Source organism: Beta vulgaris, chromosome 1 (assembly GCF_026745355.1).
Source record: "Beta vulgaris subsp. vulgaris cultivar EL10 chromosome 1, EL10.2, whole genome shotgun sequence".
In the NCBI taxonomy this organism is placed as follows: Eukaryota; Viridiplantae; Streptophyta; class Magnoliopsida; order Caryophyllales; family Amaranthaceae; genus Beta; species Beta vulgaris.
In genome coordinates, this window is record NC_079202.1 from 56,916,462 (window position 1) to 56,943,808 (window position 27,347).

The window sequence follows — 27,347 nt, forward strand, 5'->3', positions numbered from 1 at the left end:
CGAGTTCAATTTGAACATAGTTCGAGTTCAACTCGTATTATTAATTTGGTCTGCATTGGATTGAGTCTCGATTTTTATCCAAATAACTTTTACTCGTAATTATAATTTATTATTAAATTTTTTGATTCTACTACAAGTTAAATGGAGAATGTAAAAGAGTAACATTGCCTTGTCACCAAGTGGTTTTAATGCCAACCAGGCCCGGCCATAAGGGTGTGCAACCAGCCCGATGGCACAGGGCCTCGAAATTTTGGGGGCCCCAAAGTTTGGAGCTCAACTGTTTTTTTTTTTTTTGAAATCAACTAATAAGGGCCTGTTCTCCCCAGCTTATTTTCAGTTCAGTTCAGTTCAGTTCAGTTCAGTTCAGCTCTAATAAGTTCAGTTCAGTTCAGTTCAGCTCCAATAAGTTCAGTTCAGTTCAGTTCAGCTCCAATAAGTTCAGTTCAGTTCAGTTCAGTTCAGTTCAGATCAGTTCAGTTCAGTTCAGTTCAGCTCTATTCTTTTATAACCATTTTGTTAAATTATTATTATTATGTTGATATAATTTATTTTACTAATTACTATTATTATTATTATTTAAATAATATCATTACTATTAAGTATTATATTATTATTATTGTTTCTATATATTTTTTTTATTGTAGCTTTACTAATTATTATTACTATTATTATTAGGAGGAACATGGTTTAGGTCAAAGCACAAATAAACCCACTTTTTTAGCCCATAAACCAATCAAATCGCGTCAAGACGGTTTATTGTATAATTTTCGCGGTCCAACGCAATCATTATTTTATTACTAAATATTTTTAAGTTATTAAATATAATTATTAAAATAGTAATATTAATTTACTTCTTAGATATTATTGTTATTATATATCATCGTCAAGTATTAATATATTAATACAAATAATATAAAATAATTATTATTAATTATCATTACTATCATTAATTATTATTATTATTAATTTATGATTATTAATATTATTTATTTATAACTATCATTTAAAATATTCAAAATACAACTATTATTATTATTCATTATTATTACTTATCATTATAATTATTATTTAATATTCATATTATTATTGTTTAAAATATTATTTATATATTTATTACATTCAATTTATTTCAATGTAATATAATTCAATTCAATTCAATTCAATTCAATTCAGTTCAGTTCAGTTCAGTTCAGTTCAGTTCAGTTCAGTTCAGTTCAGTTCAGCTCTGATAAGTTCAGTTCAGTTCAGTTCAGCTCCGATAAGTTCAGTTCAGTTCAGTTCAGCTTTGATAAGTTCAGTTCAGTTCAGTTCAGTTCAGCTGTTTTATGCCGAAGAGAACAGGCCCTAAGTTTCTTAGCAAAACTTTCCGTAAGATTGCAAATCTTCATTACTTCCATGTTTAATTCTTTCTCAGATTCTCTCTCTCTCAACTTTCCTTAATTATTCTATAACCTTTCATTTTCCATTCCTCTAATCTCTCATCAACTTTCTTGTTTCTATCAAAACTTCATTAAACATCCATTTTCCACGCTTAGACCGAAATGAATGAACATTTTCACCATTTTTTCCTCAACCATACTACTTAATTTTTTGTGTGTCAAATGGCCGAAAAATGTTCACAAAATTAATACTATCTCATCTCAACAATTTCTTCAACCATCTTAATTTTCCAATCTTTTTTATAGAGGAAAAAAAATTAGATCTTCACGTTGGAGCTTTCAGTTGAGTATAACTACAATCTTTGGCCATTAGTTTACAATTCAATTTTGTTGTTAGTTGTGGATGTCTTGTTTTACTTGAGTTTCTTTTATTTTAGTTGGTTTCTTGTGCTTTTTATTTTTATTGTAGTTGTTGGATTTTCCCGTCCTTTGCATTAACAGATAAACTGGACTTCGAGGATTGGATTCATTTAGCTGTTTGTAAATTTATTCTTATAAATTTCTTTCTGTTTCGTTTCTTTCATTCTATGAATTTATTTGAGATAGAAAGACATCATTTTATTTGAATACTAATATTATTTGGAGTTGTAATGTATTTTTTTTTTTAGAAAAAGTTGTAAGGATTGTTGGTAAACAAGATGAACTAGAGTAGTTCAGTAGTTTTCAATTTTATTTCCTTTAATTTTTTATCGAACAATCTATATATGATTATTAATACTACCTAATACAAACACTATCATATATAATATATTGTTTAATTAGTCTCAATATGTATTTTCAAAATATTAATGTTTTATAAGTTTTACTAATTGATAATATTTTATTTTGGTGCTTTTCATATAATGGTTAGAGGTCAACAAAATTTTAAAAGTAAGGGCCAATTTAAAAACTAGCACAGGGCCTCTATATTGTTTGAGACGGCCTTGATGCCAACACCGTACTTTTTTTTAGCAGTAACGTATACCCTTAGCATTCTTTATAGATCCTAATTGGTACAAGAAAGTTCTTGTCAATCAATCAAGTGTATGCAATAGTGTTAAATTTTGTCTCAATTTGAGGATTTTAAATATTACTTTAGTTTTTCTTATATTCAATAGAAATATTATTGTTTAAAGGAGCATGTTGGAGTATCTGAAAAATAAATAGTGTAAAAAAAAATAGAGGAAGTATGAGAAATTTTCTCTAATAATAAACCTTATGAAGTCCCTTGATTCATCCTGTCAAGGTCAAACTCTATGAAATATCAACTCCACGTACACATGTTGGAAGGAAGTATCTCCAACCTCAATTTTTCGTGCTTTCTTATCCAATCAATTTATTCCTATGTGTGGAATTCATACGTCAAGGGTCAGCTGGTGCGTGCTATGAGATGACTTTTTATTTTCATTGATTAATAACTGCGCCGGCTGTTGTCTATAAAAAGGCGATTACGTACGTTAATGTTATAACCTCAAAGTGAAAAAAAAAGATCAACAACATACTCCTATAGTCCTATCTAAAGCAAATCATAAAAAGTTGTAGTTTTACCTACTTGTTACTTACGTCAAATTAATGGAGAATGATAATCATGCAATCTTGGCTACTTTAGCTTTGTGCACGGTCTTTGCAATGAGCTTTACTTCTCATATTTACGTGGCTTCGGCCTCTGATCCTGGTCTCCTACAGGATTTTTGTGTGGGTGTAAATGACCCTGATTCAGCAGGTTCATAATTCTTCTCTTTTCACATTTTGATCCTTTTTTTTGGATGATCTATTAGTATATATTTTTGTAAATATATTAATATCTTTCCTATGAAAATTTTTACAATCTTTTGCACTTTCCATTTCCATGAGCTCTGTGAAAATTTGGGAGGATGTCAAATACTATATCCAAAGGACCAAACTGTAGGTTGAACATCGTAAAGTGTCAACCATTTATTCACTCTTTTAAAACCATAGGGACCAAGGTTTGGGGTGCTCTTACCGCATAAGTTCCTTCTGACATATCACCTACTTCTTCGGTTTCTATTTGGAATATCTTTGAGAGAGAAAAAAAAGGGTTAAAGTAGAAAAAACAAATAGGAACGAAGTGAGTATAACTAGTTAGATACTCCTGTTGTATTTTTTTGCTTACTAACTTTTGCACAGTCCCCAATGCACATATTTAGTTGTTAATATTTGTATAACTAAATTATTTCATATATAATAATCATCACTAAATATGGCCATAGTTTTCTAACTTTGATAAAAATATTCAAGAGTGAGCAAGATAAAATTTTTTACAGAGAGAGTATTACATACTTCTGTATACTCGTGCTAACTTTGTACTAAAGATTACTCTTTTTTGCATTTTTTTTTGGGTTCAATCACGATATAAATTAGAGCTTGTTGACCTAAATATGATGTTTATCACAAAAAGTAAGGCTCGTTTTTGGAGTTGACAATAGAAAAAAAAGGTTATATTCTCTTAATTTCAAAATTAGTATGTCTAAGTAAATATGATGTTTATCACCTTGCGAGTTATGACTATTATATATATTTTTGAAGGGGCTAATACATACACTTAAAACCACGATAATGAATAATTTTTTCTTATCTCGAACGCTAGATTCTAGCCAAGTCCGGCCCTTAGCATGTCCAAAGTGGGGATATGGTTTGAACAGGGCCTCAATTTTAAAGGGGCCTTCAAATTGAAAAAAAAAAAAAAATTGAACGCAAAAGACTTGAAGCTGATGGTCAAAATGTCTGTAAATTTGTTGAATTAAACTCTTCTTGTATTGTATCAAAATATTTTGAAGAGAAAAACTTAGTTTGATGCATGTTTGTTATTTGTTTCACTTGCATATTTTTGTTGTTTCTTTTATTTTTTTTCATACAGGGGCCTATTTCTTAATATATTTTTTAATATTAGCACATGTCTCCATATTGTTCGAGTCGGCGCTGATTCTAGCAATTAATAGTGCATAGAAACAACTTTATATAGTTCATTGGTTAGCTGTTTCTGGTAGCTTATTTTGATATCATGTCTAACAATATAAGCAATAAATTTTCTTCAGCTTACTTTTTATGCAACTCTTATAAAACCATATGAATCAAATCCTAACTCAAATATCTAAACTTTTTTCGCAGTGTTTGTAAATGGAAAATTCTGCAAGAACCCAAAAGACGTGACAATCGACGATTTCTTATACAAAGGGTTTAATATTCCCTCAGACACAAACAACACTCAAAGAGCAGAAGCCACACTAGTAGATGTCAATCGATTTCCAGCACTTAACACATTAGGTGTAGCCATGGCTCGTGTAGACTTTGCGTCCTTTGGCCTAAACACACCTCATTTGCACCCTCGTGGTTCTGAGATATTCGCGGTGCTAGAGGGGACTTTATATGCCGGCATTGTCACCACCGATTACAAGCTTTTCGACACGGTGTTGAGAAAGGGTGACATGATTGTTTTCCCTCAAGGCTTAATCCACTTCCAGCTTAATCTTGGCAAGACAGATGCTCTTGCTATTGCCTCTTTTGGGAGCCAATTTCCTGGACGAGTTAATGTTGCTAATGGTGTCTTTGGAACTACGCCACAAATTTTGGATGATGTACTTACCCAAGCGTTTCAGGTAGATGAGATGGTGATTCAGCAACTTCGATCTCAGTTTTCAGGTCAAAACATATCAATCAACACTGGAAGATCTATTCTTAAACTCTTAACTGATGTTGCTTGATTAATTTGGCTTACATATGTTGAAGAGTACCATGTGCGTGGCAAGTATCACCAAAATCCCTACACACACACACACACACATATATATATCGTACCATGTCATGATAATTTTACTTATAGCTTTAATTACCTTTGTGTGAATTGGCTCTCAATTATGTACTATTCGCTTGATATCCTAAGCTTGTATAAATGGTTTGAATAAAAGGATTACAATGTTTTTCTGATTTGTGTTAATTACTTCTGTCTCAGTGTTGTATATAATGTGTTCTGTAAATGAACTGGATTTAGCTCGCATAAAATTTGGATTACCTAATGAGTATTATATAAGTGAAGGAGGTGGAAGATGGTGTCCACTCACAAAATATCAGATATATCATTAATAAATTTAAATTATCATATATATAATATAATTTTTTCTTTTTCCTACTTGCCATACATATTGAACAAGTTAACAATGAAATTAAATTTGAAATTTTATTTAAATATTAAATTAAGGAGAATGATTTTTTCTTCTTACATATGTGTGGAAAAACTAGGATCAAAAATTAAATTGACCATATAACTTGATTGACACAATCATAAAGAAAAAATAAAAACATAAATTTCATCCTAATAGTTATCCTTATAATATTTTAAAACTTGAATGTTGATAATTGTTTAGTAATATCTATTATATAAATCAAACTCTTCCACCTTATTAATATTCAACAATTAAACTAGTGAACCTGATACAGAAATTCTTCATGCACCTTTGAATTTTATGATATGGATAATAAATCTAGCAAAAATTATTAAAAGAGACGGTCTAATTTTAATATAAAAGTAGACCTAGTTACTAAATGAATTAAACTAGTCACCAAATGAAATTAACCTACTCACTATTGGGCTAATTCTCTTTTTAATTTTGGGCTTACCATTACCTAATTTTAATTTAAAAGTAGGCGGTCTCTTACAAGACAAACTCTAAATCTAGTAATTGAGAATCTTTTGAAAATATTAATTATTTAATCTTTTCAAGATATTATTCATGCATCTTTGAATTTTATGATATGGTTAATAAATCTAGTAATTGAGAATCTTTATTTTATAAAAAAGATTTTCTATTATTAGATGCAAAGTTGTTGAGTGTTGTATAGGTTGAATACAACATGGCTAAAAATGTGGGAAGCAGCGCATGAAAATCGCCAACAACCTACGAGATATTTCCATTAACTATAGTGGGGTAAATAATTGTTGCTAAGATCGTGGGTTATATGGCGCAAGATCATGGATCAAGAGTGCCTACATTGTAGCTGAAGAATACGTGGATTTCCAGCTGAAGAATTATAACCGTTGCATCAGCTATTTATAGAGGAAGACTTGTTCAAAGAATTAACGACTTTTTTTTGTATTTTGTTCTTCACTTACAAGACATACATTGTAATATTTATAGTGTTTGGATGAGAGAAATCTCTGAGAATATTCTTGTAATCAAGAGAGAGAAAAGAGAAGACTTCGAGTGAAGTCAAGTGAGTGCCATCAGTTGAAGGGGAACTGAGTGACTAGAACAAGTTCCTAGAGAAACAGAGAAGGGTCCAATAATAGGTTGTAAAGAGAGTCTTTTGGTCTATTACATTGAGAGAAGTATTGAGTCAAAATCCCTTGGGGTCAAGGTTCTTCTTCCTATTGGGCCTAGGAAGTTTTCCTTGTAATGATCTTGTGTGCATTTTCTCTTTCATTATAACTTATTTATATTCTGCAATTTAATTAAATTCCAAAATTTTCCCTGAACTACAATTCACCCCCTCCCCTCTTGTATTTGGTCTAGTGTTCATACTAGAATAACACCAATCTTTTTAGCCCATTACTAAATAAGATATTCTAAAAAACTTTCATATTTAAACAAGGGAGATACTTGCTTTTTCTTCCATCTAGAACAATGAATTTTCTCTTACTTTTTCCTCTCTTACTTTGCAAGAATATTGGATTGAGAATTGTTGAACTTCCGACATATATAAAGTAAAATTTATAAACTATAATATCACATTTATAAACTAATCTATATAACATAATCACTAGCTTACTAATATGTGCGTCCGTAGCACTAAGCTTGCTTGGTGGAGGTGGTGGAGAACTCACCTTGTAACTTTAAGGTCATAAGTTTGAGCCCCACTACCTACTTGTGCTTGGGTATAGGGATTTCCTTAATTTTCTTACTCTCAAGCATCACTACAAAAAAAAATCGTTTTAGCAACGGACAGAATCCGTCGCTAAATAGGCAAAATCCGTCGCTAAATTGAATTAGCGACGGATTTAGGGACGGATTATGTCCGTCCCTAGAACCTTCGTCGCTAAATCAATTTAGCGACGGAACTTTGTATTCCGTCCCTAAATTAGGGACGGAATTTAAATCTGTCCCTAAATTAGGGACGGAAAATAAAAATCCGTAGCTAAATTTAGGGACGGAAATAAAAATTCGTAGTTAAATTTAGCTACGGATTTTGAAATCCGTAGCTAATTTAGCTACGGAAATGAATATCCGTAGCTAAATTTAGCTACGGATTTTCATTTCTGTCCCTAAATTTAACTGTAATCACCAATTTCTAGCGACGGATTTAACTGTTATTCGTCCCTACTCGTAATCGAACTGGATGCGCTCTTCCCCGGAATCGAACTCGTAACCTCAAAGTCATAAGCTAAAGGTCCAACCAGTTACTCTGCATACGAACTTGTTAATATGTATCGGTAAAATCTGTTTATATGTACTGGAAGAATTAGCGACGGATTCTAAAATCCGTAGCTAAATTAGGGACGGATTTGACAATCCGTCGCTAATTCAGGGACGGATTTCAAAATCAAATTGTTTTGTGAAAGTTCGTAGAAAGTCCCTAAAATTGCTAAATTAGCTACGGATTTTGATTTCCGTAGCTAAATTAGCTACGGTTTTTCATTTCCGTAGCTATATTAGCTACGGTTTTTCATTTCCGTCCCTAATTTTTCCCATTAAAGGCAATTGTTTTCCCTAAGGTTTAAGGAACTAATTGTTTAGGGACGGATTGTAAAATCCGTCCCTAACTTAGGGACGGATTTCTGGATCCGTCCCTAAATTTAGGGACGGATTTTAGGATCCGTCGCTAGTTAGGGATGGCTTTGTGTATCCGTCCCTAATTAGAGACGGATCCTACAATCCGTCCCTAATTTAGGGACGGATTTTAATCCGTCCCTAACTTTTCGTTGCTATACGAGCTTTGTTTTGTAGTGCATTAACCTGTATAATTAGACTGAATGACTTGCGATAACTATTGGTCTAGTAAAAATCTTTTATCTTACCAAGAGGTTCTCAATTGGGTGGAGGGGGGGGGGTGTGCATCTGCTTAATACACCGGTTTGAGATTTTGCATTTTCAAGCAGAGCCCCCACTAAGGCTATGTTCAGTTCACCTAAAATTTTCTGATCTGAACTTATCTGATCTGAACTTATTTTTTCTTATCTGATCTACAAGATCTTATCATTTATAAAATATATTATTACTATTATATTATTACTTTGTAATTCATTATTATGCAATACATTATATATAAGATCTTCTTTATAGTATTACTATTATTATCATTTTATTTCTATTATAACTTTTTATTATTAATAATAATAATTATTATTATCATTATTATAAGAACAACAATAATAATTATAATCATAATAATAATAATTATTACTAAAAATAATTATATAACTCAAGTCATTAATTTATAAGAGCACTTAATTATACAATGTTTCACACTTTCCCTTAAAAAAATGTTTCACACTTGAGAAGTCGGCAGACTCAACTCTTTTTTTTCATATAAAATAAAATAAGATATACAAACAACTATAACTTGCGCAAAAAAGAAATAAATAGCATGCAACTTCAAATAGTTAGAGAGATTTGGAATCGGTAGGAAGAGGTATACCAATCCAAATTTATATTGTGTATCTCACACTTAGCTTATTTTGAAATGTAATCCGAACTTAGTAGTTTCGTTTTCATGAATTTGAGCTATCATATTTTATGTATTTCTTATCTTTGCGTCAATCTTATGTTCTTAACACGTGGCTTTTAATTTTCTATTATTTAATAACAGCAAAATAACTTAATATAATGATAACAATGACATTTATAATGGTAACAACAAGATTAATACTAATTACCAATATTAATAATTAATAAGTACAACAACAATAATAATAATCCTTTTGAACAAATGTACTAGTAAATAATAATACTCCCTTTGTATCTTTTTATATTTCTCACTTAGAATCTTGACACTATTCACAATTAGAGAGAATCTTTTAGATTTTCTCAATATATAAGAAAAATATAGTCATGTGGGGTCTTGTTAGATTCGTCTCAAATGAGTACTTTATTAATATTCAATTATTATAATTTTTACTAATATGTAATGAAAGATATTTAATAGTAATAATGAGTTTTTAAATATAAGCATGATTTGATCTGATCTGATCTGATCTAGTCTGATCTAATCTGACCTGATCTGATCTTATTTTTTCTGCTCTGATCTAAACTTATTTTTTCTGATCCGATCTGATTAAATCTGAAATAAGCAAAAATAAGGTGAACTGACCATAGCCTAAATCAAGCTATGCTTGACATGAGTGACATACTATGACGTGTGATAAAAAATCACGACTTTCTCATTGAGAGTTAATTAATGTGCCAACTCCAAATCTCCAATAAATCTAGTGGATCGGAGGTCCCCTCTTAAAACGACATACAAGTGATCGATATTGAACACACAAACTGTATGGTTCATGATTAATATGCATTGCCGATTTTTATCTATAAAAAGGACATTTTTTCCCTCTCATGCCGTCACATTTAAAATACAACCAAAAAAAAGTTCGTTAAAAGTGTATTAGCTACTCAAATCTTAACTAGTCTTCAATGGAGAAGACTGATAGAGCTGGCAATACTGCAATCTGGGTCACTGCGGCTTTATGCATTGCCTTTGCAATGAGTTTTGCGACTGATTTTCCCGTCGCTAACGCCTCTCCCCTACAAGATTTTGTGTCGGTGTAGATGACCCTAAACTGCAGGTTCACTTGTCCATCTCTTTTTTATTTTTTTTTAAAGTTTAATACATTAATTTGAGGGAGTGACTCAAACTGTTACCTCCGTTTTCTACAACCAAAAATTGACCTAAGAATATAAAAATTTAAATTTTAGGGGTTCATTCATCATATGTCCTTTTGTACCATGTGTTGGAATAAAAGATTCGCAAAGGCAGAAATTGAGCTTTCATAAACTGTGCCGTGATAGGAGATCACTGACTTGAAAGCAATTACGGCCCGACAATGGTGGTTATCGATCTTGGCCGGAATGCTCCCCAAGGTTTACACAGTAGCTAAGAATGCCACCACTAGCAAACTGAGCTTTAGAGAATAGCACGAAAACCCAGGAACTAAGAGAGAAGAGAAGGGAGAAGAGTGTTTTTTTTTTTGTGTGTCTGACTGAACAGAAGGCACTGAATTTATAGGGAAAAAATCAGGCCAAAAACGGGCAACAATCAAGACAGAATTAATTGGGCGGATAATTAGGGATTGCCATGAATTATGTAACGGTCAAAACGTTACAGAATTCCAACAGCCACACACGCATAGCTCCCGGGTCCAAAACTTTAGTTAAGTTAATTCCCCAAAGCCCAAAGCCCAAAGCCCAAGGCCCAAGGCCCATGGCCCTGGCCCGGTCCGGGCGGGCGGCGCGCGCGCGTGTGTGATGGCAAGCCCAAACCAAACATATCATCCAACCACAAAAGCATCTCTAGTCACAACTCAATAGATGGAAGGAGGGAGGAAGTATATAAACATGAAGAAATTCCCTCCACAAGCAATGTGGGACAAACAAGAAAATGAGCCAAGGCTTTTCCAAGCCTTAACTCCAACAATCCCCCACAAAGGCTCAGAAAAGCAAAAGAAATTCCTGGGTAAGGAAAGGAAAGTACTTAAGCACCAATATCTTTCGATTTGAATTGATGCATAGTGAAATGAGGCAACAACTTACTATCTAGTGAGTGAATTACTCTTGAACTCACCAGAGTTTCCGTTGAGACCCCCACAACACATACCTACCTTAAGATCGTGCAATCTCCGCGATACATCACAAGCGCTTTATAGCCATGCGAATCCTTGGGTCTAATAAGTGCTCTAGAAAGACAGCCCAGTCTTTCATAGAAGGCGGCTTAACCTCCACACTTACGTAGGTAGTCCATCAAGTGTTTCTCAATAACACCACCCCGGAGGGATATGGAACTATTAAGAGCAAAATGCTCAACCTCTCAATGTATATCCATCAAGTGCGTCTCAGAAGCACCACCAATAGGCTATGGATAAAAGCACTACCATGTGTCATAGGGATGGGAAATGTAGTGCAAGTTAAGATTTCATGGCTTCGTTTGACCACAAACGGGTATCCACCATAAGATCTCAACTAATGGGCTTTAGCCCCATCCCCCTCGACGACTCTAGGACAACTCTCCTAGATAACCCCTTAGTAAAGGGGTCTGCAAGATTTCTTTCGGACCTCACATAGTCCAAAGAAATCACCCCATTTTTCAGGAGTTGTTTGACGACTCCATGTCTGATCCGTATGTGTCTCTTCTTACCATTGTAGACACTGTTCTTAGCAACACCAATGGCTGCTTGAGAATCACATGAAGAGAGACAGGTGCACCCTGTCCTCCCCCTAAAGGAACATCAGACAACAAGTTTCTCAACCATTCAGCTTCTTGCCCTGCCAACTCGAGGGCAATGAACTCAGACTCCATGGTGGAACGTGCTATACAAGTCTGTTTCGAAGACTTCCACGATATAGCACCACCACCAAGGGTAAACACATAGCCACTAGTTGAACTAATCTCATCATTACCAGATACCCAGTTTGCATCACAAAATCCTTCAAGAACAGCAGGAAATTTAGAATAGTGCAAACAAAAATCAACAGTTCCTTTTAGGTATCTGAGAAGACGATGAAGAGCACTCCAGTGTTCATTACTAGGGTTATGTGTATATCTACTAAGTCTACTCACTGCATAAGCTATGTCAGGTCGAGTACAGTTCATGAGGTACATCAAACTACCTATGATTTTCGCATATTCACTTTGAGAGACACTTTCACCTAAGTTCTTGGTCAAATGAATACTAGAATCATAGGGAGAACTCACTGGAACAACATCAAAGGAATTAAACTTTTTAAGCACCTTTTCCACATAATGAGACTGGCTAAGGGAAATGCGACCGGAGACTCTCTTAAGTCTGACTCCTAAAATCACATCAGCTTCCCCAAATTTTTCATCTCAAATTTTGAAGACAGAAAAGTTTAGTATCATTAACCACCTTTAAGTTGTTACCAAAAATCAGCATGTCATCCACATAAAGACATATAATCACACAATCTGATCCTATCAATTTTGAATAAACACAAGAATCAGAGTTGTTTACAATGAAACCATTTGACACCACAGTACTATCAAATTTTTCATACCATTGTTTTGGTGCTTGTTTGAGACCATATAAGGACTTCCTCAATTTGCACACTTTATCTTCTTGACCTAACACCACGAAACCCTCAGGTTGAGACATGTAAATCTCCTCCTCTAAGTCACCATTCAGGAAAGCAGTCTTAACATCCATCTGATGTATAACTAAGTCATGAATAGCAGCAAGAGCAAGCAGGGTCCTAATAGTGGCTATCTTAGTCACAGGAGAATAAGTGTCAAAGTAATCTAGTCCTTTCCTCTGAGTAAAGCCCCTGATGACAAGCCTAGCTTTAAACCTCTCAATAGTTCCATCAGGTCTCAACTTCTTTTTAAAGATCCATTTACTATCTATGGTCTTCGATCCCTTAGGTAAGTCAGTCAACTCCCAAGTAGAGTTAGACACTATGGAATCTAACTCGCTCTTAATGGCCTCTTTCCAAAAACTGGCATCCACAGATCTCATTGCCTCATCAAAGGTCTTTGGGTCCTCTTCTATCATGAAAGCATAAACTAGTTCATCACTCAACAAGTCAACACAAGAACTTTCAGATAGAAAAGCAGTAACAAAATCAGAACCGAAGTCTTTTGCTACTCTAGGTCTCTTACTTCTCCTAGGCTCATCTACGACAGAAGAACTACTAGCATGCATGTCAACTGAACTACTACTCAAAGTCAAATCAGCAGGAGTATCACAAGTAGGTAGAACATCATGCGTAGAACAAGTAGATAAATCAACAGCAGGAGAAGAACAAGAAGGCACAGATGCAACATCACCTTTTTTCAAAGGAAAAACATGTTCAAAAAACTCAGCATCTCTGTACTCACAGAATAGACCTATCACTCAAAGACATGAATCTATATGCAGCATGAGCATAACCAATGAATACAGCATCAAAAGTCTTAGGTCCTATGTTTGACCTTTTATAGTCAGGAAGCCCAACTTTGGCTAGACACCCCCACACTCTCAGAAAACTCAAGTTTGGAGGATAACCCTTCCATAGCTCATAAGGGGTCTTATCTAATCTTTTGTGAGGAACTCGGTTAAGAACATGACAAGCTGAAAGAACAGCTTCCCCCACATTTCATCAGGCAACCCAGAACTTACAAGCATAGCATTCATCATATTTTTCAAGGACCTATTTTTCCTTTCAGCTATACCATTTTGTTGGGGTACATAAGGAGCACTAAGTTCATGAATGATTCCCAATTTCTCACAATGGTCATTCCAAGAGAAGTTCTCATATTCTCTACCCCTATCAGACCTAACCCTCTTGATTTTCCTATCAAGTTGGTTTTCTACCTCGGCCTTATACTTCAAAAAAGCTTCCCCTGCCTCACTTTTGGTCTTAAGAAGGTATAACTTAGTGAACCTCGAGTAATCATCAACAAAGGAAATATACCAGAATTTTCCTCCTCTACTTCTAGTGTTCTGAAAGTCAGCTAAGTCTGTATGAACCAATTCTAGAAGTTGGGTGGTCCTTTGAGTCACGGTTTTGCAAGGTTTCTTGGTAAATTTTGCTTCAACACAAACAGGACACTTAGAAAACTCGGTTGAGGACAGATTAGGAATCAATTCTAAGGTCCTTAGTCTCTTAATAGAAGCAACATTCACATGTCCTAATCTACCATGCCATAAATTTAAAGACTCAGCAATATAAGCAGAACCACAAACAGTTTTATTAATAGCAGATACAGAAGAGCAACATTTAAAATAAACAAACCCCCACTCAGATACCCTTTCCCCACAAATTCCCCACACGAGTCATTACAACCTTGTCAGCCTCAAAAACAATTTTCAAACCAGCTTTGTTTAACAAGGCACCAGACACTAGGTTACGACGCATAGTAGGAACATACAAGACATTTGAAAGGGAGAGGGTTTTTCCAGAGGTAAGTTTTAGAGTGACCTTTCCATGTCCAAGCACTCCAGCAGTTGCTGCTTCCCCATGTAGACGCACTCACCTTCTGTTGCATCCTGGAAGTCATGGAGCAGCTCCTTGTTCGAACAGAAATGCCTTGAAGCCCCGGTGTCCAGAATCCAGTCAGAACGATTTTCGACCAGATTTGCTTCAACAACCACAGCAGCAATAACTTCATCCGAAACAGCAAGGTTAGCTTGAGGAGTTTCTTTTTGGACAGAACCTTGGCGTTGAGGCATTGGTAAGCCTTATGATCAGGCTTTCCACACACATAGCATACAAAAGTCTTCTTTTGAATCTTACCACTTGGTTTGTTCACTTTTCCTTGCTTCTTACCCTTGTTGAACACCTTCTTACCCTTACCCTTGAACTTGTCAGAACCTGGCGCAGCAGCAGATTCCACCAGATTGCTTTGGTAACATTGACAAGAACCGAGTCCTGATTATCCTTGATTCGGTTGGCCTCTTCGATCCTCATATGACTGATTAGATTCCTGAAGAGACAAGGAACTCTTTCCTATGTTTCAGATTGTTACGGAACTCCCTCCAGGAAGGAGGAAACTTTTCCAGCAGAACATTGCCTGGAAAACCTCACAAATTTTCATGTCCTCATTTAAACATCAGCACACAGTATTCTCTAGACATGAACTTGGTCCATGACAGGTTTGTCATCAACCATTTGGAAAGCAGCCACTTTCCTACAACTATTTCTGTTTCCCAGCATCATCAGCCCCATATTTTTTCTCAAGGGCCTCCCAAATCAGTTTAGATGACTTATGAACCATAACAAATCAAACAAATTATTAGTCATCAGATTAAGGAGATGGAAACGAACTGTTTTATTATCTTTTTCATATTTCAGAATTTTATCCTCATTCTGCTTAATGACAGCAGCAGAAGGAGAAGATGAATCAGCAGAAGCCGTAATGGCAGTGGGACAGTCATGAACAAGACATAGTCAATATCCAGTTGCTCGAAAAACATAAGAAGTTTTTGAGCCCAGCGTTTGTAGTTATTTCCATCAAGGGACTCAAGTTTGGACAGTGAGCCATTGATTTGGTTGAACTTTCTGCCATTGCAAATATTAGTAATTGCTTTCAAATTGTTGGAATAAAGATTCGCAAAGGCAGAAATAGCTTTCAAAACTGTGCCGTGATAGGAGATCACTGACTTGAAAGCAATTACGGCCCGACAATGGTGGTTATCGATCTTGGCCGGAATGCTCCCCAAGGTTTACACAGTAGCTAAGAATGCCACCACTAGCAAACTGAGCTTTAGAGAATAGCACGAAAACCCAGGAATAAGAGAGAAGAGAAGGAGGAGAAGAGTGTTTTTTTTTTGTGTTGTCTGACTGAACAGAAGGCACTGATTTTATAGGGAAAAATCAGCCAAAAACGGGCAACAATCAAGACAGAATAATGGGCGGATAATTAGGGATTGCCATGAAGTATGTAACGGTCAAAACGTTACAGAATTCCAACAGCCACACACGCATAGCTCCCGGGTCCAAAACTTTAGTTAAGTTAAGTTTATTCCCCAAAGCCCAAAGCCCAAGGCCCTGGCCCGGTCCGGGCGGGCAGCGCGCGCGCGTGTGTGATGGCAAGCCGAAACCAAACATATCATCCAACCACAAAAGCATCTCTAGTCACAACTCAATAGATGGAAGGAGGGAGGAAGTATATAAACATGAAGAAATTCCCTCCCACAAGCAATGTGGGACAAACAAGAAAATGAGCCAAGGCTTTTCCAAGCCTTAACTCCAACACCATGTGTATAGTATATTCAAGATAAATTTTCTTCATTTGTTCATTGACTTTCTTTTTTTGTACATTTTGCTCATTTGCATAATTTCAAATGAGCAATGAGGAAAAAAAAAATCTTGGGTGTACCATGGTCACGAATATACAGAAGTGTATGCTAAAATTTTTGGATTCTAAATTGTCATTCCGTTCGTTTCTTATAGAATTGTCATATTTCTTCCATTCTATTTTTAATGAAACGCATTGGGTTGAAAAAGAGAGAGATAGAGAAAACAAAATTGAGGGACCCATATTATATCACAACAACAATCCGCGTCTTTAGCGTCTGACCTTAGCGTCCGTCTAACAAAACAGACGATATCCGCGGAAATAGCGTCCGAAATAAAGTCAGACGGTAACTAGCGTCCGAAATAGCGTCCGATATTCTCGCAGACGCAAAATACCGTCCGCTACGTCCAGTCAGCGTCTGATTTTTAGACAGACGCTAAATAGCGTCCGTCTGGCGGACGGTAAATTCAAAAAGCGGACGCTATTTCGGCGGATAAACCAAACACCCAACGAACCCTTACCAGAAATTTTCGACCGCACTTAGAAATTTTCGAAAACTGCTTTCTCTCTCTCTTTCATTTTCGCCACTGATTTCTCTCTCTCTTCGCCGGCGACTGGACACTTTGCCGGCGACGCGCGACTTTGCCGGCGACTCTCTCTCTTCTAGCGACTTTCTCTCTCTCTTCGCGTGGCTCTCTCTTCACGTGGCGCCGCATCTCTTCACGTGATTTGCCGCAGCCGAGCCGCCGCCGAGCTGCTGCCGAACCGCCGCCGAGCCGTCACCGAGCCGCCGCCGTGCCGCCGCTTCTTTTCTCTCCCTTCTACAGTTGTTTAAGGTATGGATTTATACTTTAATTTTGTTGATTTTTTGCTTGAATTTCTTGTTGTTAATTAGGGTTTTGGGTATAGTTGTTGTTCATAGTTGTTATTCATAGTTGATAGTTGTTGTTGTTGTGTGTGATGATTGTTGTTGTTTTTAATTGTATTGTTGTTGTTGTTTGATGAATTTGATGTTGTTTTTAATTGTATTGTTGTTGTTTAGTGAATTTGTTGTTGTTTTTAATTGTATTGTTTTGTTGTTTAGTGAATTTATTGTTGATAATTGAACATGTTAAGTGTTGTTGTTGTTGATAATTAAATATGTTAAGTGTTGTTGTTGATAATTGAATATGTTAAGTGTTGTTGATAAAAGAACATGTTTAGTATTGGTGTTGTTCATCAACTTGTTTAATTTATTCATAATAATTAGTGAATTAATGTTATTAATGTTACATGCTTTAGATAAATTGAGTGATTAGTTTATTACACTTATATTTAGTTGTATCGAATTGAATTGATTGTTTAGTATAATAAACTTAGTGTATATTTAGTATACGTACTTCCATTAACAAGTAGTGAATATAGTGAATTGATACTTGCTAGTTGTATGTAGAGTTTTAAATTATGAAAAGGAAGGAACGTAGCTGGATGTATGAAAGACTTGATGGGCGTGCCCTTAGAACTGAGTATGTGAAAGGAGTTGATAAGTTCATTGAGTTTTGTTTACAACATCCTCATTTAAATGACGGTGATAAGATAAAATGTCCATGCATAAGGTGTAATAACTTGCGTTATTTGGATGTGGACACGGTCAAAGTACATTTGTACAATAAGGGTTTTAAACCGAATTACTTTGAGTGGTTATGTCATGGTGAACGTGCTACGGGGTCCTCCTCATCTTCTGCTCAGTCAAATCCATATGTGGATATGGTTGTGGATGCTTTAGGGAATACTGAAGATCATGCCATGCTTGCCGGTTCAAACTCAGTTGAAGAAGAACCAAATGGTGAAGCAAAGAAGTTTTTTGACCTTCTTAAGGCGGCCGAGAATCCCTTGTATGAAGGGAGCAAGATGTCCGTGCTGGAGATGGCTTCTAGAATCACAAGTTTAAAGTGTGAGTATAACCTACCACACAGGTGTGTTGATGGTTTTCTTAGTTTATTGAATGAGGTGATACCCCAGAACAACAACATGGGAAGAACTTTCTACGACACAAAGAAAGTTCTAAAGGGTTTGGAGCTTCCTCATGAGAGGATACATGCATGTCCTAAAGGTTGTATGTTGTTTTGGAAGGGCGATGCTCACTTAGAGAAATGTAGTGTATGCGGTAGTGATCGGTACAAGAAAACTTCTAAGGGCAAACTTATTCCTGCAAAAGTGTTAATGTACTTTCCAATCACACCGAGGTTGCAGAGGTTGTTTGCAACTAAGAATATCTCTGAGAAAATGACATGGCATGCCGACAATCCTCGAATGCAGGGTACCTTAGCACATCCAAGTGACAGTGAAGCATGGAAACACTTTGATAGAACCTTTCCCGATTTCGCCGCCGAGGCTCGAAATGTTAGACTCGGGCTGTGCACCGATGGATTTTCTCCATATGGTAAGTTTGGAGGGCAATATTCATGCTGGCCAGTTATCCTCACACCATACAATTTGCCTCCATCCATGTGCATGAAGAAACCATTCATGTTTCTTTCTTTGCTCGTTCCGGGACCTAAAAATCCCAAAGGAAACTTGGATGTGTTTATGCAGCCTCTAGTTGAAGAGTTGAAGCAGTTGTGGCATATTGGGGCTACGACCTATGATGTTTCAAGGAAGCAAAATTTCAACCTTCGAGCATCGTTGCTTTGGACAATTAGTGACTTTCCTGCGTATGGTATGTTGTCCGGATGGTCTACTGCTGGAAAGAAGGCATGTCCTTATTGCATGGAGAAAAGCAAGGCATTCTGGCTTGAACATGGGGGTAAAGTGACATGGTTCGATTGTCATCGACAATTTCTTCATTCTGACCACCCATTTCGAAGGAATAAGACTGCTTTTTGTAAGAATAAGGTTGAGAATGGCGTAGCTCCTCACATAATGTCTGGAGAGGAACTGTGGCAGTGCGTGAAGGACTTACCTAAAGCAACTGATGGTCCCGAGGCGCTGAACCGATTGAAGAAGGATAAAAAAGGTTGGTTGAAACAGAATATTTTGTGGGAGCTTCCATATTGGAAAGATTTGATTATCCGTCACAACTTAGATGTCATGCATGTTGAGAAGAATTTTTTCGACCAACTCATTAACACTGTGATGGATGTGAAGGGTCAAACTTCAGACACCCTTAGTGCAAGAAAGGATATGGCTAATGTTTGCAAACGTCGGGAACTGGAGCTTGTTGATGATGGTGTGGGGAATTTGGCCAAGCCTAAAGCACCTTACACACTCGACAAGGCTCAGAAAAAGGTATTTTGAGAGTGGGTACGTGATTTGAAGTTTCCAGATGGCTTTGCATCGAACTTGAGTAGATGCGTGGATCTTAGTTGCAGTAAATTGCAAGGATTGAAGAGCCATGACTGTCATGTATTCATGGAGAGGCTGTTGCCGGTTGGTCTAAAAGAATTGCTTCCTTTGCATGTTTGGAAGGCGATAACCGAAATAAGTCAATTCTTTCGAGACTTGTGTGCGTCCACAATCAAAGTCAGTGAGATGAAGCGCTTAGAGAACAACATCGCTGAGATCTTATGCAAGTTGGAAAAAATCTTTCCTCCATCATTTTTTAATTCAATGGAGCACTTGCCGGTTCACTTGCCTTATGAAGCAAAAGTTGGTATAACTTTCATACACAGGAATATGGCAAGAATAAGTCAACTATGAACTATGGTGTATGTGTACAAGCTGCTGATAGAGCTGATTACTTTGGCATTTTGGAGGAGGTTATTGAACTGGTGTACCATGGTAATTTGGCTGTTTATAAGACAATTTTGTTCAAGTGCAATTGGATGGACTCGGACAAGGGTATGAACATTCATGAACAATACAAACTTGTGGAAGTCAATCACACCAAGAAATACCCAAAATATGATCCATTTGTATTGTCGTACCAAGTTAGCCAAGTATACTACGCGCCGTATCCCAGTCTTAGGAGGGATAAACTGCAATGGTGGGCTGTGTTTAAAACGAAGGCAAGGTCCGAAGTTGATGCCCGGTTGATTTGGATGTTCTCCAGGAGGAAAGAGTTGATACCGCTGCAGTTCTTTGTGCTCCAGATGAGATACCAGATTATGATGCTGGTGACGACAACAATAATGATGAGATCATGGAATTTGAGGCGCCGAATGAACAAGGAGAACCAAGTGATTATGAAAGCAGCGACGAGGCTGGTGATTTGAGTGACGAGGATGATGACGAGGATGATTTGTTTGATGACGTTTAGTGTATTTTGTTACCTTATGTAGTTTGCTTTTGTTGTAAGACAATATGTTTGTCTTTATCGCTAGTGCAGATCTCTATGTGTAAGACATATTATTTATTTTTATTATATGTGTTTTAGTCATTTAATATGTTTTTAATTTGAAGCTTTTTCCAAATTGATTAATTATGTGATTTTCAATATTTTGTACTACGGTTTTATAATATGTTTATGATTAATTTCATAGTTTATTGATTATAATATGTGATTACTTTCAAGCTTTTGCAGATGTCATCAGGTACCGGATCCGGAGGTGGTCCTCGTGATGGGGGTAGTGAGCCTCAGCCTGAGCGTGATGGCGAGTTGGAGAGAGACAAGGATAATCATGAGGCTGGGGTAGGTGACAACAAAAAGGAGTTGGATCCCAATGGACTTTGGTAAGTTATATTATGAGCGTAATACTTTATTACTTTTAATAGATTTTATTGGTGTTATTCACTTGGTTTTAATTGCTTTTGATCAGGTTTGAGACAATGGAGTCATTCGCAACATGACTAAATGCTTCAAGCAACATTTCCATCATCCATGGAGGAACTATTCGCAGGTTGATGACGATACAAAAAACCTTTGGTTCTCAATTTTCAAGGTGAAATCATCTTTGTTAAGTTTATAATATGTAAAAATATTAACTCGTTGTGCTTAGTTTTCTTATATATGTAAACTATATCTTTATACTTAAGTTTATAATATGTAAAGTAACTCTTTATGATTGGTTTCTTATATCCATGTAGGGCTCATATAAATGGAGGGAGGAACTTCAATCCCAAGTGAGATCTACATACGACAGGAAAATGGCGAAACGATTGAAAGATAATCACCACTCGATAGTAAAGAAGAAGGGTGGTGTTTGTCCGACATGGTTGTCTCTGAGCATTCACGAGCAGATGATGAAGAATGCTCAAGACAAGGATTTCAAAGCACGATCTCAGAAGGCTAGCAAGAACCGGCGAGGAGGTGACTTGACCAGCAGCGTACCTCCTTCTCATGTCCAGGGTTCTATTTCCTCAGCAGAGCGCGCCAAGAGATTGGTAAGTGTAACTTGTTTGAATACATTTAATACAAAAACTTGATTTAATTAATGTCTTTGAACGTGTAGGCCGCACAGCGTGGAGGGATGCTGCCTTCCGCTGTGGACTTGTTCATGGATACACACATGAAGGATGAGTCTGGAAAGAAGGTTCCGATCAACGACAAAGTCCAAAAAATCAAGGTAAGTGTCTTAAACTTGGAATAGGCATAGAGGTAGGATTATAGGAACATGAAACCCAAAAAAGGCTCGAAATAGCTTAGTTTTTCTCATATTGATTGGCTAAGTGTATTAAACTTGCTTAGAATCATACAACCAAGTAGTAGAAAGTTTAAATGAGTATTCTAGGACTTGCATAAGCAATAAGAACTTGGAATAGGCATAGAGGTAGGATTATAGGAACATGAAACCCAAAAAAAGCTCGAAATAGCTTAGTTTTTCTCATATTGATTGGCTAAGTGTCTTAAACTTGCTTAGAATCATACAACCAAGTAGTAGAAAGTTTAAATGAGTATTCTAGGACTTGCATAAGCAATAAGAACTTGGAATAGGCATAGAGGTAGGATTATAGGAACATGAAACCCAAAAAGGGCTCGAAATAGCTTAGTTTCTATCATTTTCATTGGCTAAGTGTATTAAACTTGCTTAGAATCATACAACCAAGTAGTAGAAAGTTTAAATGAGTATTCTAGGACTTGCATAAGCAATAGAACTTGGAATAGGTATTGAGGTAGGATTATAGGAACATGAAACCAAAAAGGCTCGAAATAGCTTAGTTTTTCTATATTGATTGGCTAAGTGTCTTAAACTTGCTTAGAATCATACAACCAAGTAGTAGAAAGTTTAAATGAGTATTCTAGGACTTGCATAAGCAATAAGAACTTGGAATAGGCATAGAGGTAGGATTATAGGAACATGAAACCCAAAAAAGGGCTCGAAATGGCTTAGTTTCTATCATTTTCATTGGCTAAGTGTATTAAACTTGCTTAGAATCATACAACCAAGTAGTAGAAAGTTTAAATGAGTATTCTAGGACTTGCATAAGCAATAAGAACTTGGAATAGGCATAGAGGTAGAATTATAGGAACATGAAACCCAAAAAAGGGCTCGAAATAGCTTAGTTTCTATCATTTTCATTGGCTAAGTGTCTTAAACTTGCTTAGAATCATACAACCAAGTAGTAGAAAGTTTAAATGAGTATTCTAGGACTTGCATAAGCAATAAGAACTTGGAAAGGCATAGAGGTAGAATTATAGGAACATGAAACCCAAAAAAGGGCTCGAAATAGCTTAGTTTTCTATCATTTTCATTGGCTAAGTGTCTTAAACTTGCTTAGAATCATACAACCAAGTAGTAGAAAGTTTAAATGAGTATTCTAGGACTTGCATAAGCAATAAGAACTTGGAATAGGCATAGAGGTAGGATTATAGGAACATGAAACCCAAAAAAAGCTCGAAATAATTAGTTTTTCTCATATTGATTGGCTAAGTGTCTTAAACTTGCTTAGAATCATACAACCAAGTAGTAGAAAGTTTAAATGAGTATTCTAGGACTTGCATAAGCAATAGAACTTGGAATAGGCATAGAGGTAGGATTATAGGAACATGAAACCCAAAAATGGCTCGAAATGGCTTAGTTTCTCTCATTTTCATTGGATAAGTGTATTAAACTTGCTTAATCCATTCTTGCAGGAAAGTTATGACAAAACTCTTGCTCAATGTGAAGAAAGAGGTGAAACCAAGGCCCGAACCAGATTTTCTTTGAGACTGTTGGTGGCAGAAAGAAAGGGTGGGTTCCTGGTTTGGGGACGAGTGCAGACCTCTATTTTGAGAGGTCTTCGAGGGGAGGAGGTAGTTCGTCCTCCAGTTGCACTCCTTCCATGTATTCTCAGTTGTCTTCGAAGTTTGAGGAAGAGAGAGCCGAGATGCAAAGAGAAGTGAGCGGATGCAGAAGGTGATAGAAGAGGAACGCATCGCAGGCAAAGGGAGAGAGAGGAGGATCGCAGGGTGTATGTGAGTACCTGACGCAGATGAGGGCCACTATGGAGACATACAGCCAGATGATGAGCCAGTGTGGTGGTTCTTTCCCCCTCCCGGGCCTCGAGACCCCCCACCGGCGGTGGTGATGCGTGTGCGACTTAGGATCCTACATTAGCTTGCACTATCTTGTTTATATTTCGGAACGTGAAAACATATAATTTAGTTAAAACCGTTAACTTATTTTATGTATGTATGAATTTATATTAGTGTATTTATGAAGTTATATTTAATGTAAACAGGTCATTAGTGCAGAATTTGGCGCATTAGCGGACAGCTTGAATATATATTTGATTGGAAAACGAAACAGGTTAAAAACTATTAAATTACAATTATTTAAAAAAAAAAAAAAAGGAATTAGCGTCCGCCATTTGGAGATTAACGTCCGCAAAAACTTATTGGACCAACTAGCGTCCGCCTCTGGCAGAGGACGTAATTTACCGTCCGCTGAAGCCGACGCTAACTAGCGTCCGCTTCTGGAAACGGACGCTAAATACCGTCCGCCGGGAAAGACGGACGCTAGTTGGCGTCAGCAGCAAAATCGGACGCTAGTTGTCGAAAAGCGGTCGGTATATTTTAGCGTCCGTTTATCGGACGCTAATCTTGCCATTAGCGACCAGGTGTTTTGCATCAGCTGTTTAGCGTCCGTTATCGGACGCTAATATGTTTAGCGTCCGATTCCGCATTTTTACCGTCCGATTTTGTCGGACGCTAAACCCTAACATTCTTGTTGTGTATGGAGAGAAATAGAAAGAAGAGAAAACCAAATAAAATCACGTTTTATTAATTTAAAACGACCTAAAATGATAATTTTTCATTTCTTTTAGAGCAGAAAAGTATGTGACTTTTAATTTCAAGTAATACTTTAATCATTACTATTTTTATTATATTTGTATAAGATATTTATATGTTGATGAGAATTTAATTTATAAAAAATTGACCTGAGATATCAAAAAATAATTATTTGAGGGAGGGAGTACATTATTCATGTATTTACTATGGTGTAGTACATAACAAAATTATTAGAGGTCATTAGGTTTAATGTATGAGTAATAAGTTGGCTATGTTTAGCAATATTAGATGAAAATAAATTAAAATTGATAAGTTAACTGAAACTAATAAGATAAAGTTGAACTGACAAGGTATCGGAACTATAAGGTAGCTAGTGAGTTTATTTGTTCGGCAAAATTAGTTGCTTAAGTTAATAAATATTTTGACAAAATTAGTTGTTATCAAAATTTTAAGAAGATTATCAAAATTCCAGCCAGTCACTTTTTAAAAAGGTAAAAATTTAACTTATCATCTAAGTCATTTTAACCACTTGAAATTTTATTTAAGTTACTCACCAGGACACTACTATTCATTTAACACCTAAATATGTTAGCAACTTATCATTTAAGGTAACTAAAATGCTTCCTCAAACAAAGCTGTTAATAACACTATAACTAGTTATTAGGCCCAGGCTATGCCCCGGGTAAGAAAAATTTCATTTATTAATATTGTACTTTGATATGATAGCACTAAATACAACTTGGTCTAGTGGTTAAAACTTTAGTACATGAACTTGAGGTCACAAGATCAAAACCTATACTATGCAGTTTCTATTTTTTTTTTATTGTACATGGATTACGTGAACTAAAACTCCCTATGGAGAGCGCCACGTGTCACCGTTCCTGATTTACGCACGCCTTTTGATATATTAGTATAGATACCCTTAAAAAAAATTATCACCATAGTATTTTTGTTGTATATACCTATCCTTATGCTAAGTGATTCCCTTTTCTATTACAACATTCACTAATGGAAAATTTTGCAAGGATCCAAAGTACGTGACAATAAATGATTTCTTGTACAAAGGGTTTAACATACCCGGAGACACAAACAACACTCAAGGAGCAAATGCCACACTAGTCGACATCAACCTATGCCCCGCAGTAAACACACTAGGGGTTTCCATCGCTCGTGTAGACTTCGGACCCTTTGGTCTTAACACTCCGCATTTTCATCCTCTAGGTTCGGAGATGTTCGCGGTGTTAGAGGGCACCCTATATCCGGATTTGTGACCATAAAAACAAGCTCTACGACACCATTGTTAAGAAGGGCGATGTAATCGTCTTCCACAAGTTTAATCCACTTTCAACTCAATCTGGGAGACAATGCTGTGGCAATTGCCTCATTTGGCAGCCAAAATCCTGGACGAGTAAATGTTGCTAATAGTATTTTTGGAAGTACACCACCTATTTTTGATGATGTTCTTACCAAGGCATTTCAAGTGAATGAGAACGCAATTGAGCAATTTCGAGCTCAGTATTCGAAAGATAACGTAACCGATGCCAAGAGGACGGTTCTAAGGTTGTTATCTCAGTTTACTTCATAAAGCTAATTCAATTCTTTGGATGGTGTAGTTGGAGCAAATTAAGTGGTAATGAAGAATTAATATGTTGTTTACGGTACTATTATCTTAATTTAGTGAGCCTTAAGATTTTTTTTAAGGCTATGCTATTGTTATTGGTGATGGCAATTTTTGTTGGAGTTGTATATCACCTATATAAGTTACCATGACTTTAATAAATAATAACATTTTATACTTATTATAGATCTTAATGTTGTATGGTGATTCTTTAGCATATGATGATCATTTCTTAATGTTCTTAGATGATGATATAGATTCTTTAGCATACTTATTATAGATTTTTTGTTGGAGTTGTGATGTACATGTATTAATCCATAACCACTTATCAGTAATAATGAATTAGTTTTCAGATATTGCTTATTCTCTAAAATAATAAATGGATTTTTCGTGTATGGGTGCGCGTGTGCATGCGCATGTGCATGTGTGTGTCGGTGGATTTGGGGTGGGTGGATGGGTGGGGTTTAAGTTCATATGATCAGAAGCACCCTTATGGTGAGAATTGTGAGAGCCGCTTAATCGTCCTCACTTTACGAAGATTTCGCTCATTTCATAATGTTTTTGCTCATTTTATGTTTTTGCTTATTTAACATTTTTATGCTCATTTCACAACTTTTTTTGCTTATTTTATGTGTTTCTCATTTTACGCTTTTGCTCATAACTTTTTTATGCTTATTTTACGTTTTTCCCATTTTACAATTTTGTGCTCATTTTACGTTTTTACACATTTCATGTTTTCTACACATTTTAAACTTTTATTTGCACATTTATTATTTTTTTTTGCTCGGTTTAGAACACTAGTAGAATAAATGCTATTTGCTGCGGTTAAAAATTGCTATATTGCTGCGGTTTTGGGCGCGCAGCAATTAAAGGGGCAGCAATAGGTATTAATAATATTGCTGTAGTTTTAAACCGCAGCAATATCTACAAATATTGCTGCGTTTTTAGGCCAAACCGCAACAATATTTTTATGTATTACATATTTAACAGAGTATTGTTGCGATTTTGGGCCAAAATCGCAGCAATATGTCAAACTATTGCTGCAGTTTTGGGCCCAAACCGCAGCAATAGGTCCTGGTAACCAAAAAAAAAAATTTTTTTTTTCATTTTGCAATCACATTTGAAAAATAAAAATCCGGTAACAAAAAAATCCACTATCCACAAAATTTGCATATGAATTGAAAATGAAATGACATATAAATAATATCAATATATAACGATAAAA

The 27,347-nt window shown here is 35.9% G+C and overlaps 1 protein-coding gene and 1 pseudogene across 1 annotated transcript; both read left to right on the forward strand.

Moving 5' to 3' along the window:
- Window positions 1-2,874: 2,874 nt before the first annotated feature.
- On the forward strand, window positions 2,875-5,373 carry LOC125495029 (putative germin-like protein 2-1). Its single transcript, XM_048639359.2, has 2 exons — window positions 2,875-3,141; window positions 4,548-5,373. The coding sequence occupies exons 1-2, from the start codon at window positions 2,991-2,993 to the stop codon at window positions 5,138-5,140; spliced, it is 744 nt and encodes a 247-aa protein (XP_048495316.1). The 5' UTR covers window positions 2,875-2,990; the 3' UTR covers window positions 5,141-5,373.
- A 16,011-nt stretch (window positions 5,374-21,384) lies between these two features.
- LOC125499471 (germin-like protein 4-1) lies at window positions 21,385-26,308 on the forward strand (annotated as a pseudogene).
- Window positions 26,309-27,347: the final 1,039 nt, after the last annotated feature.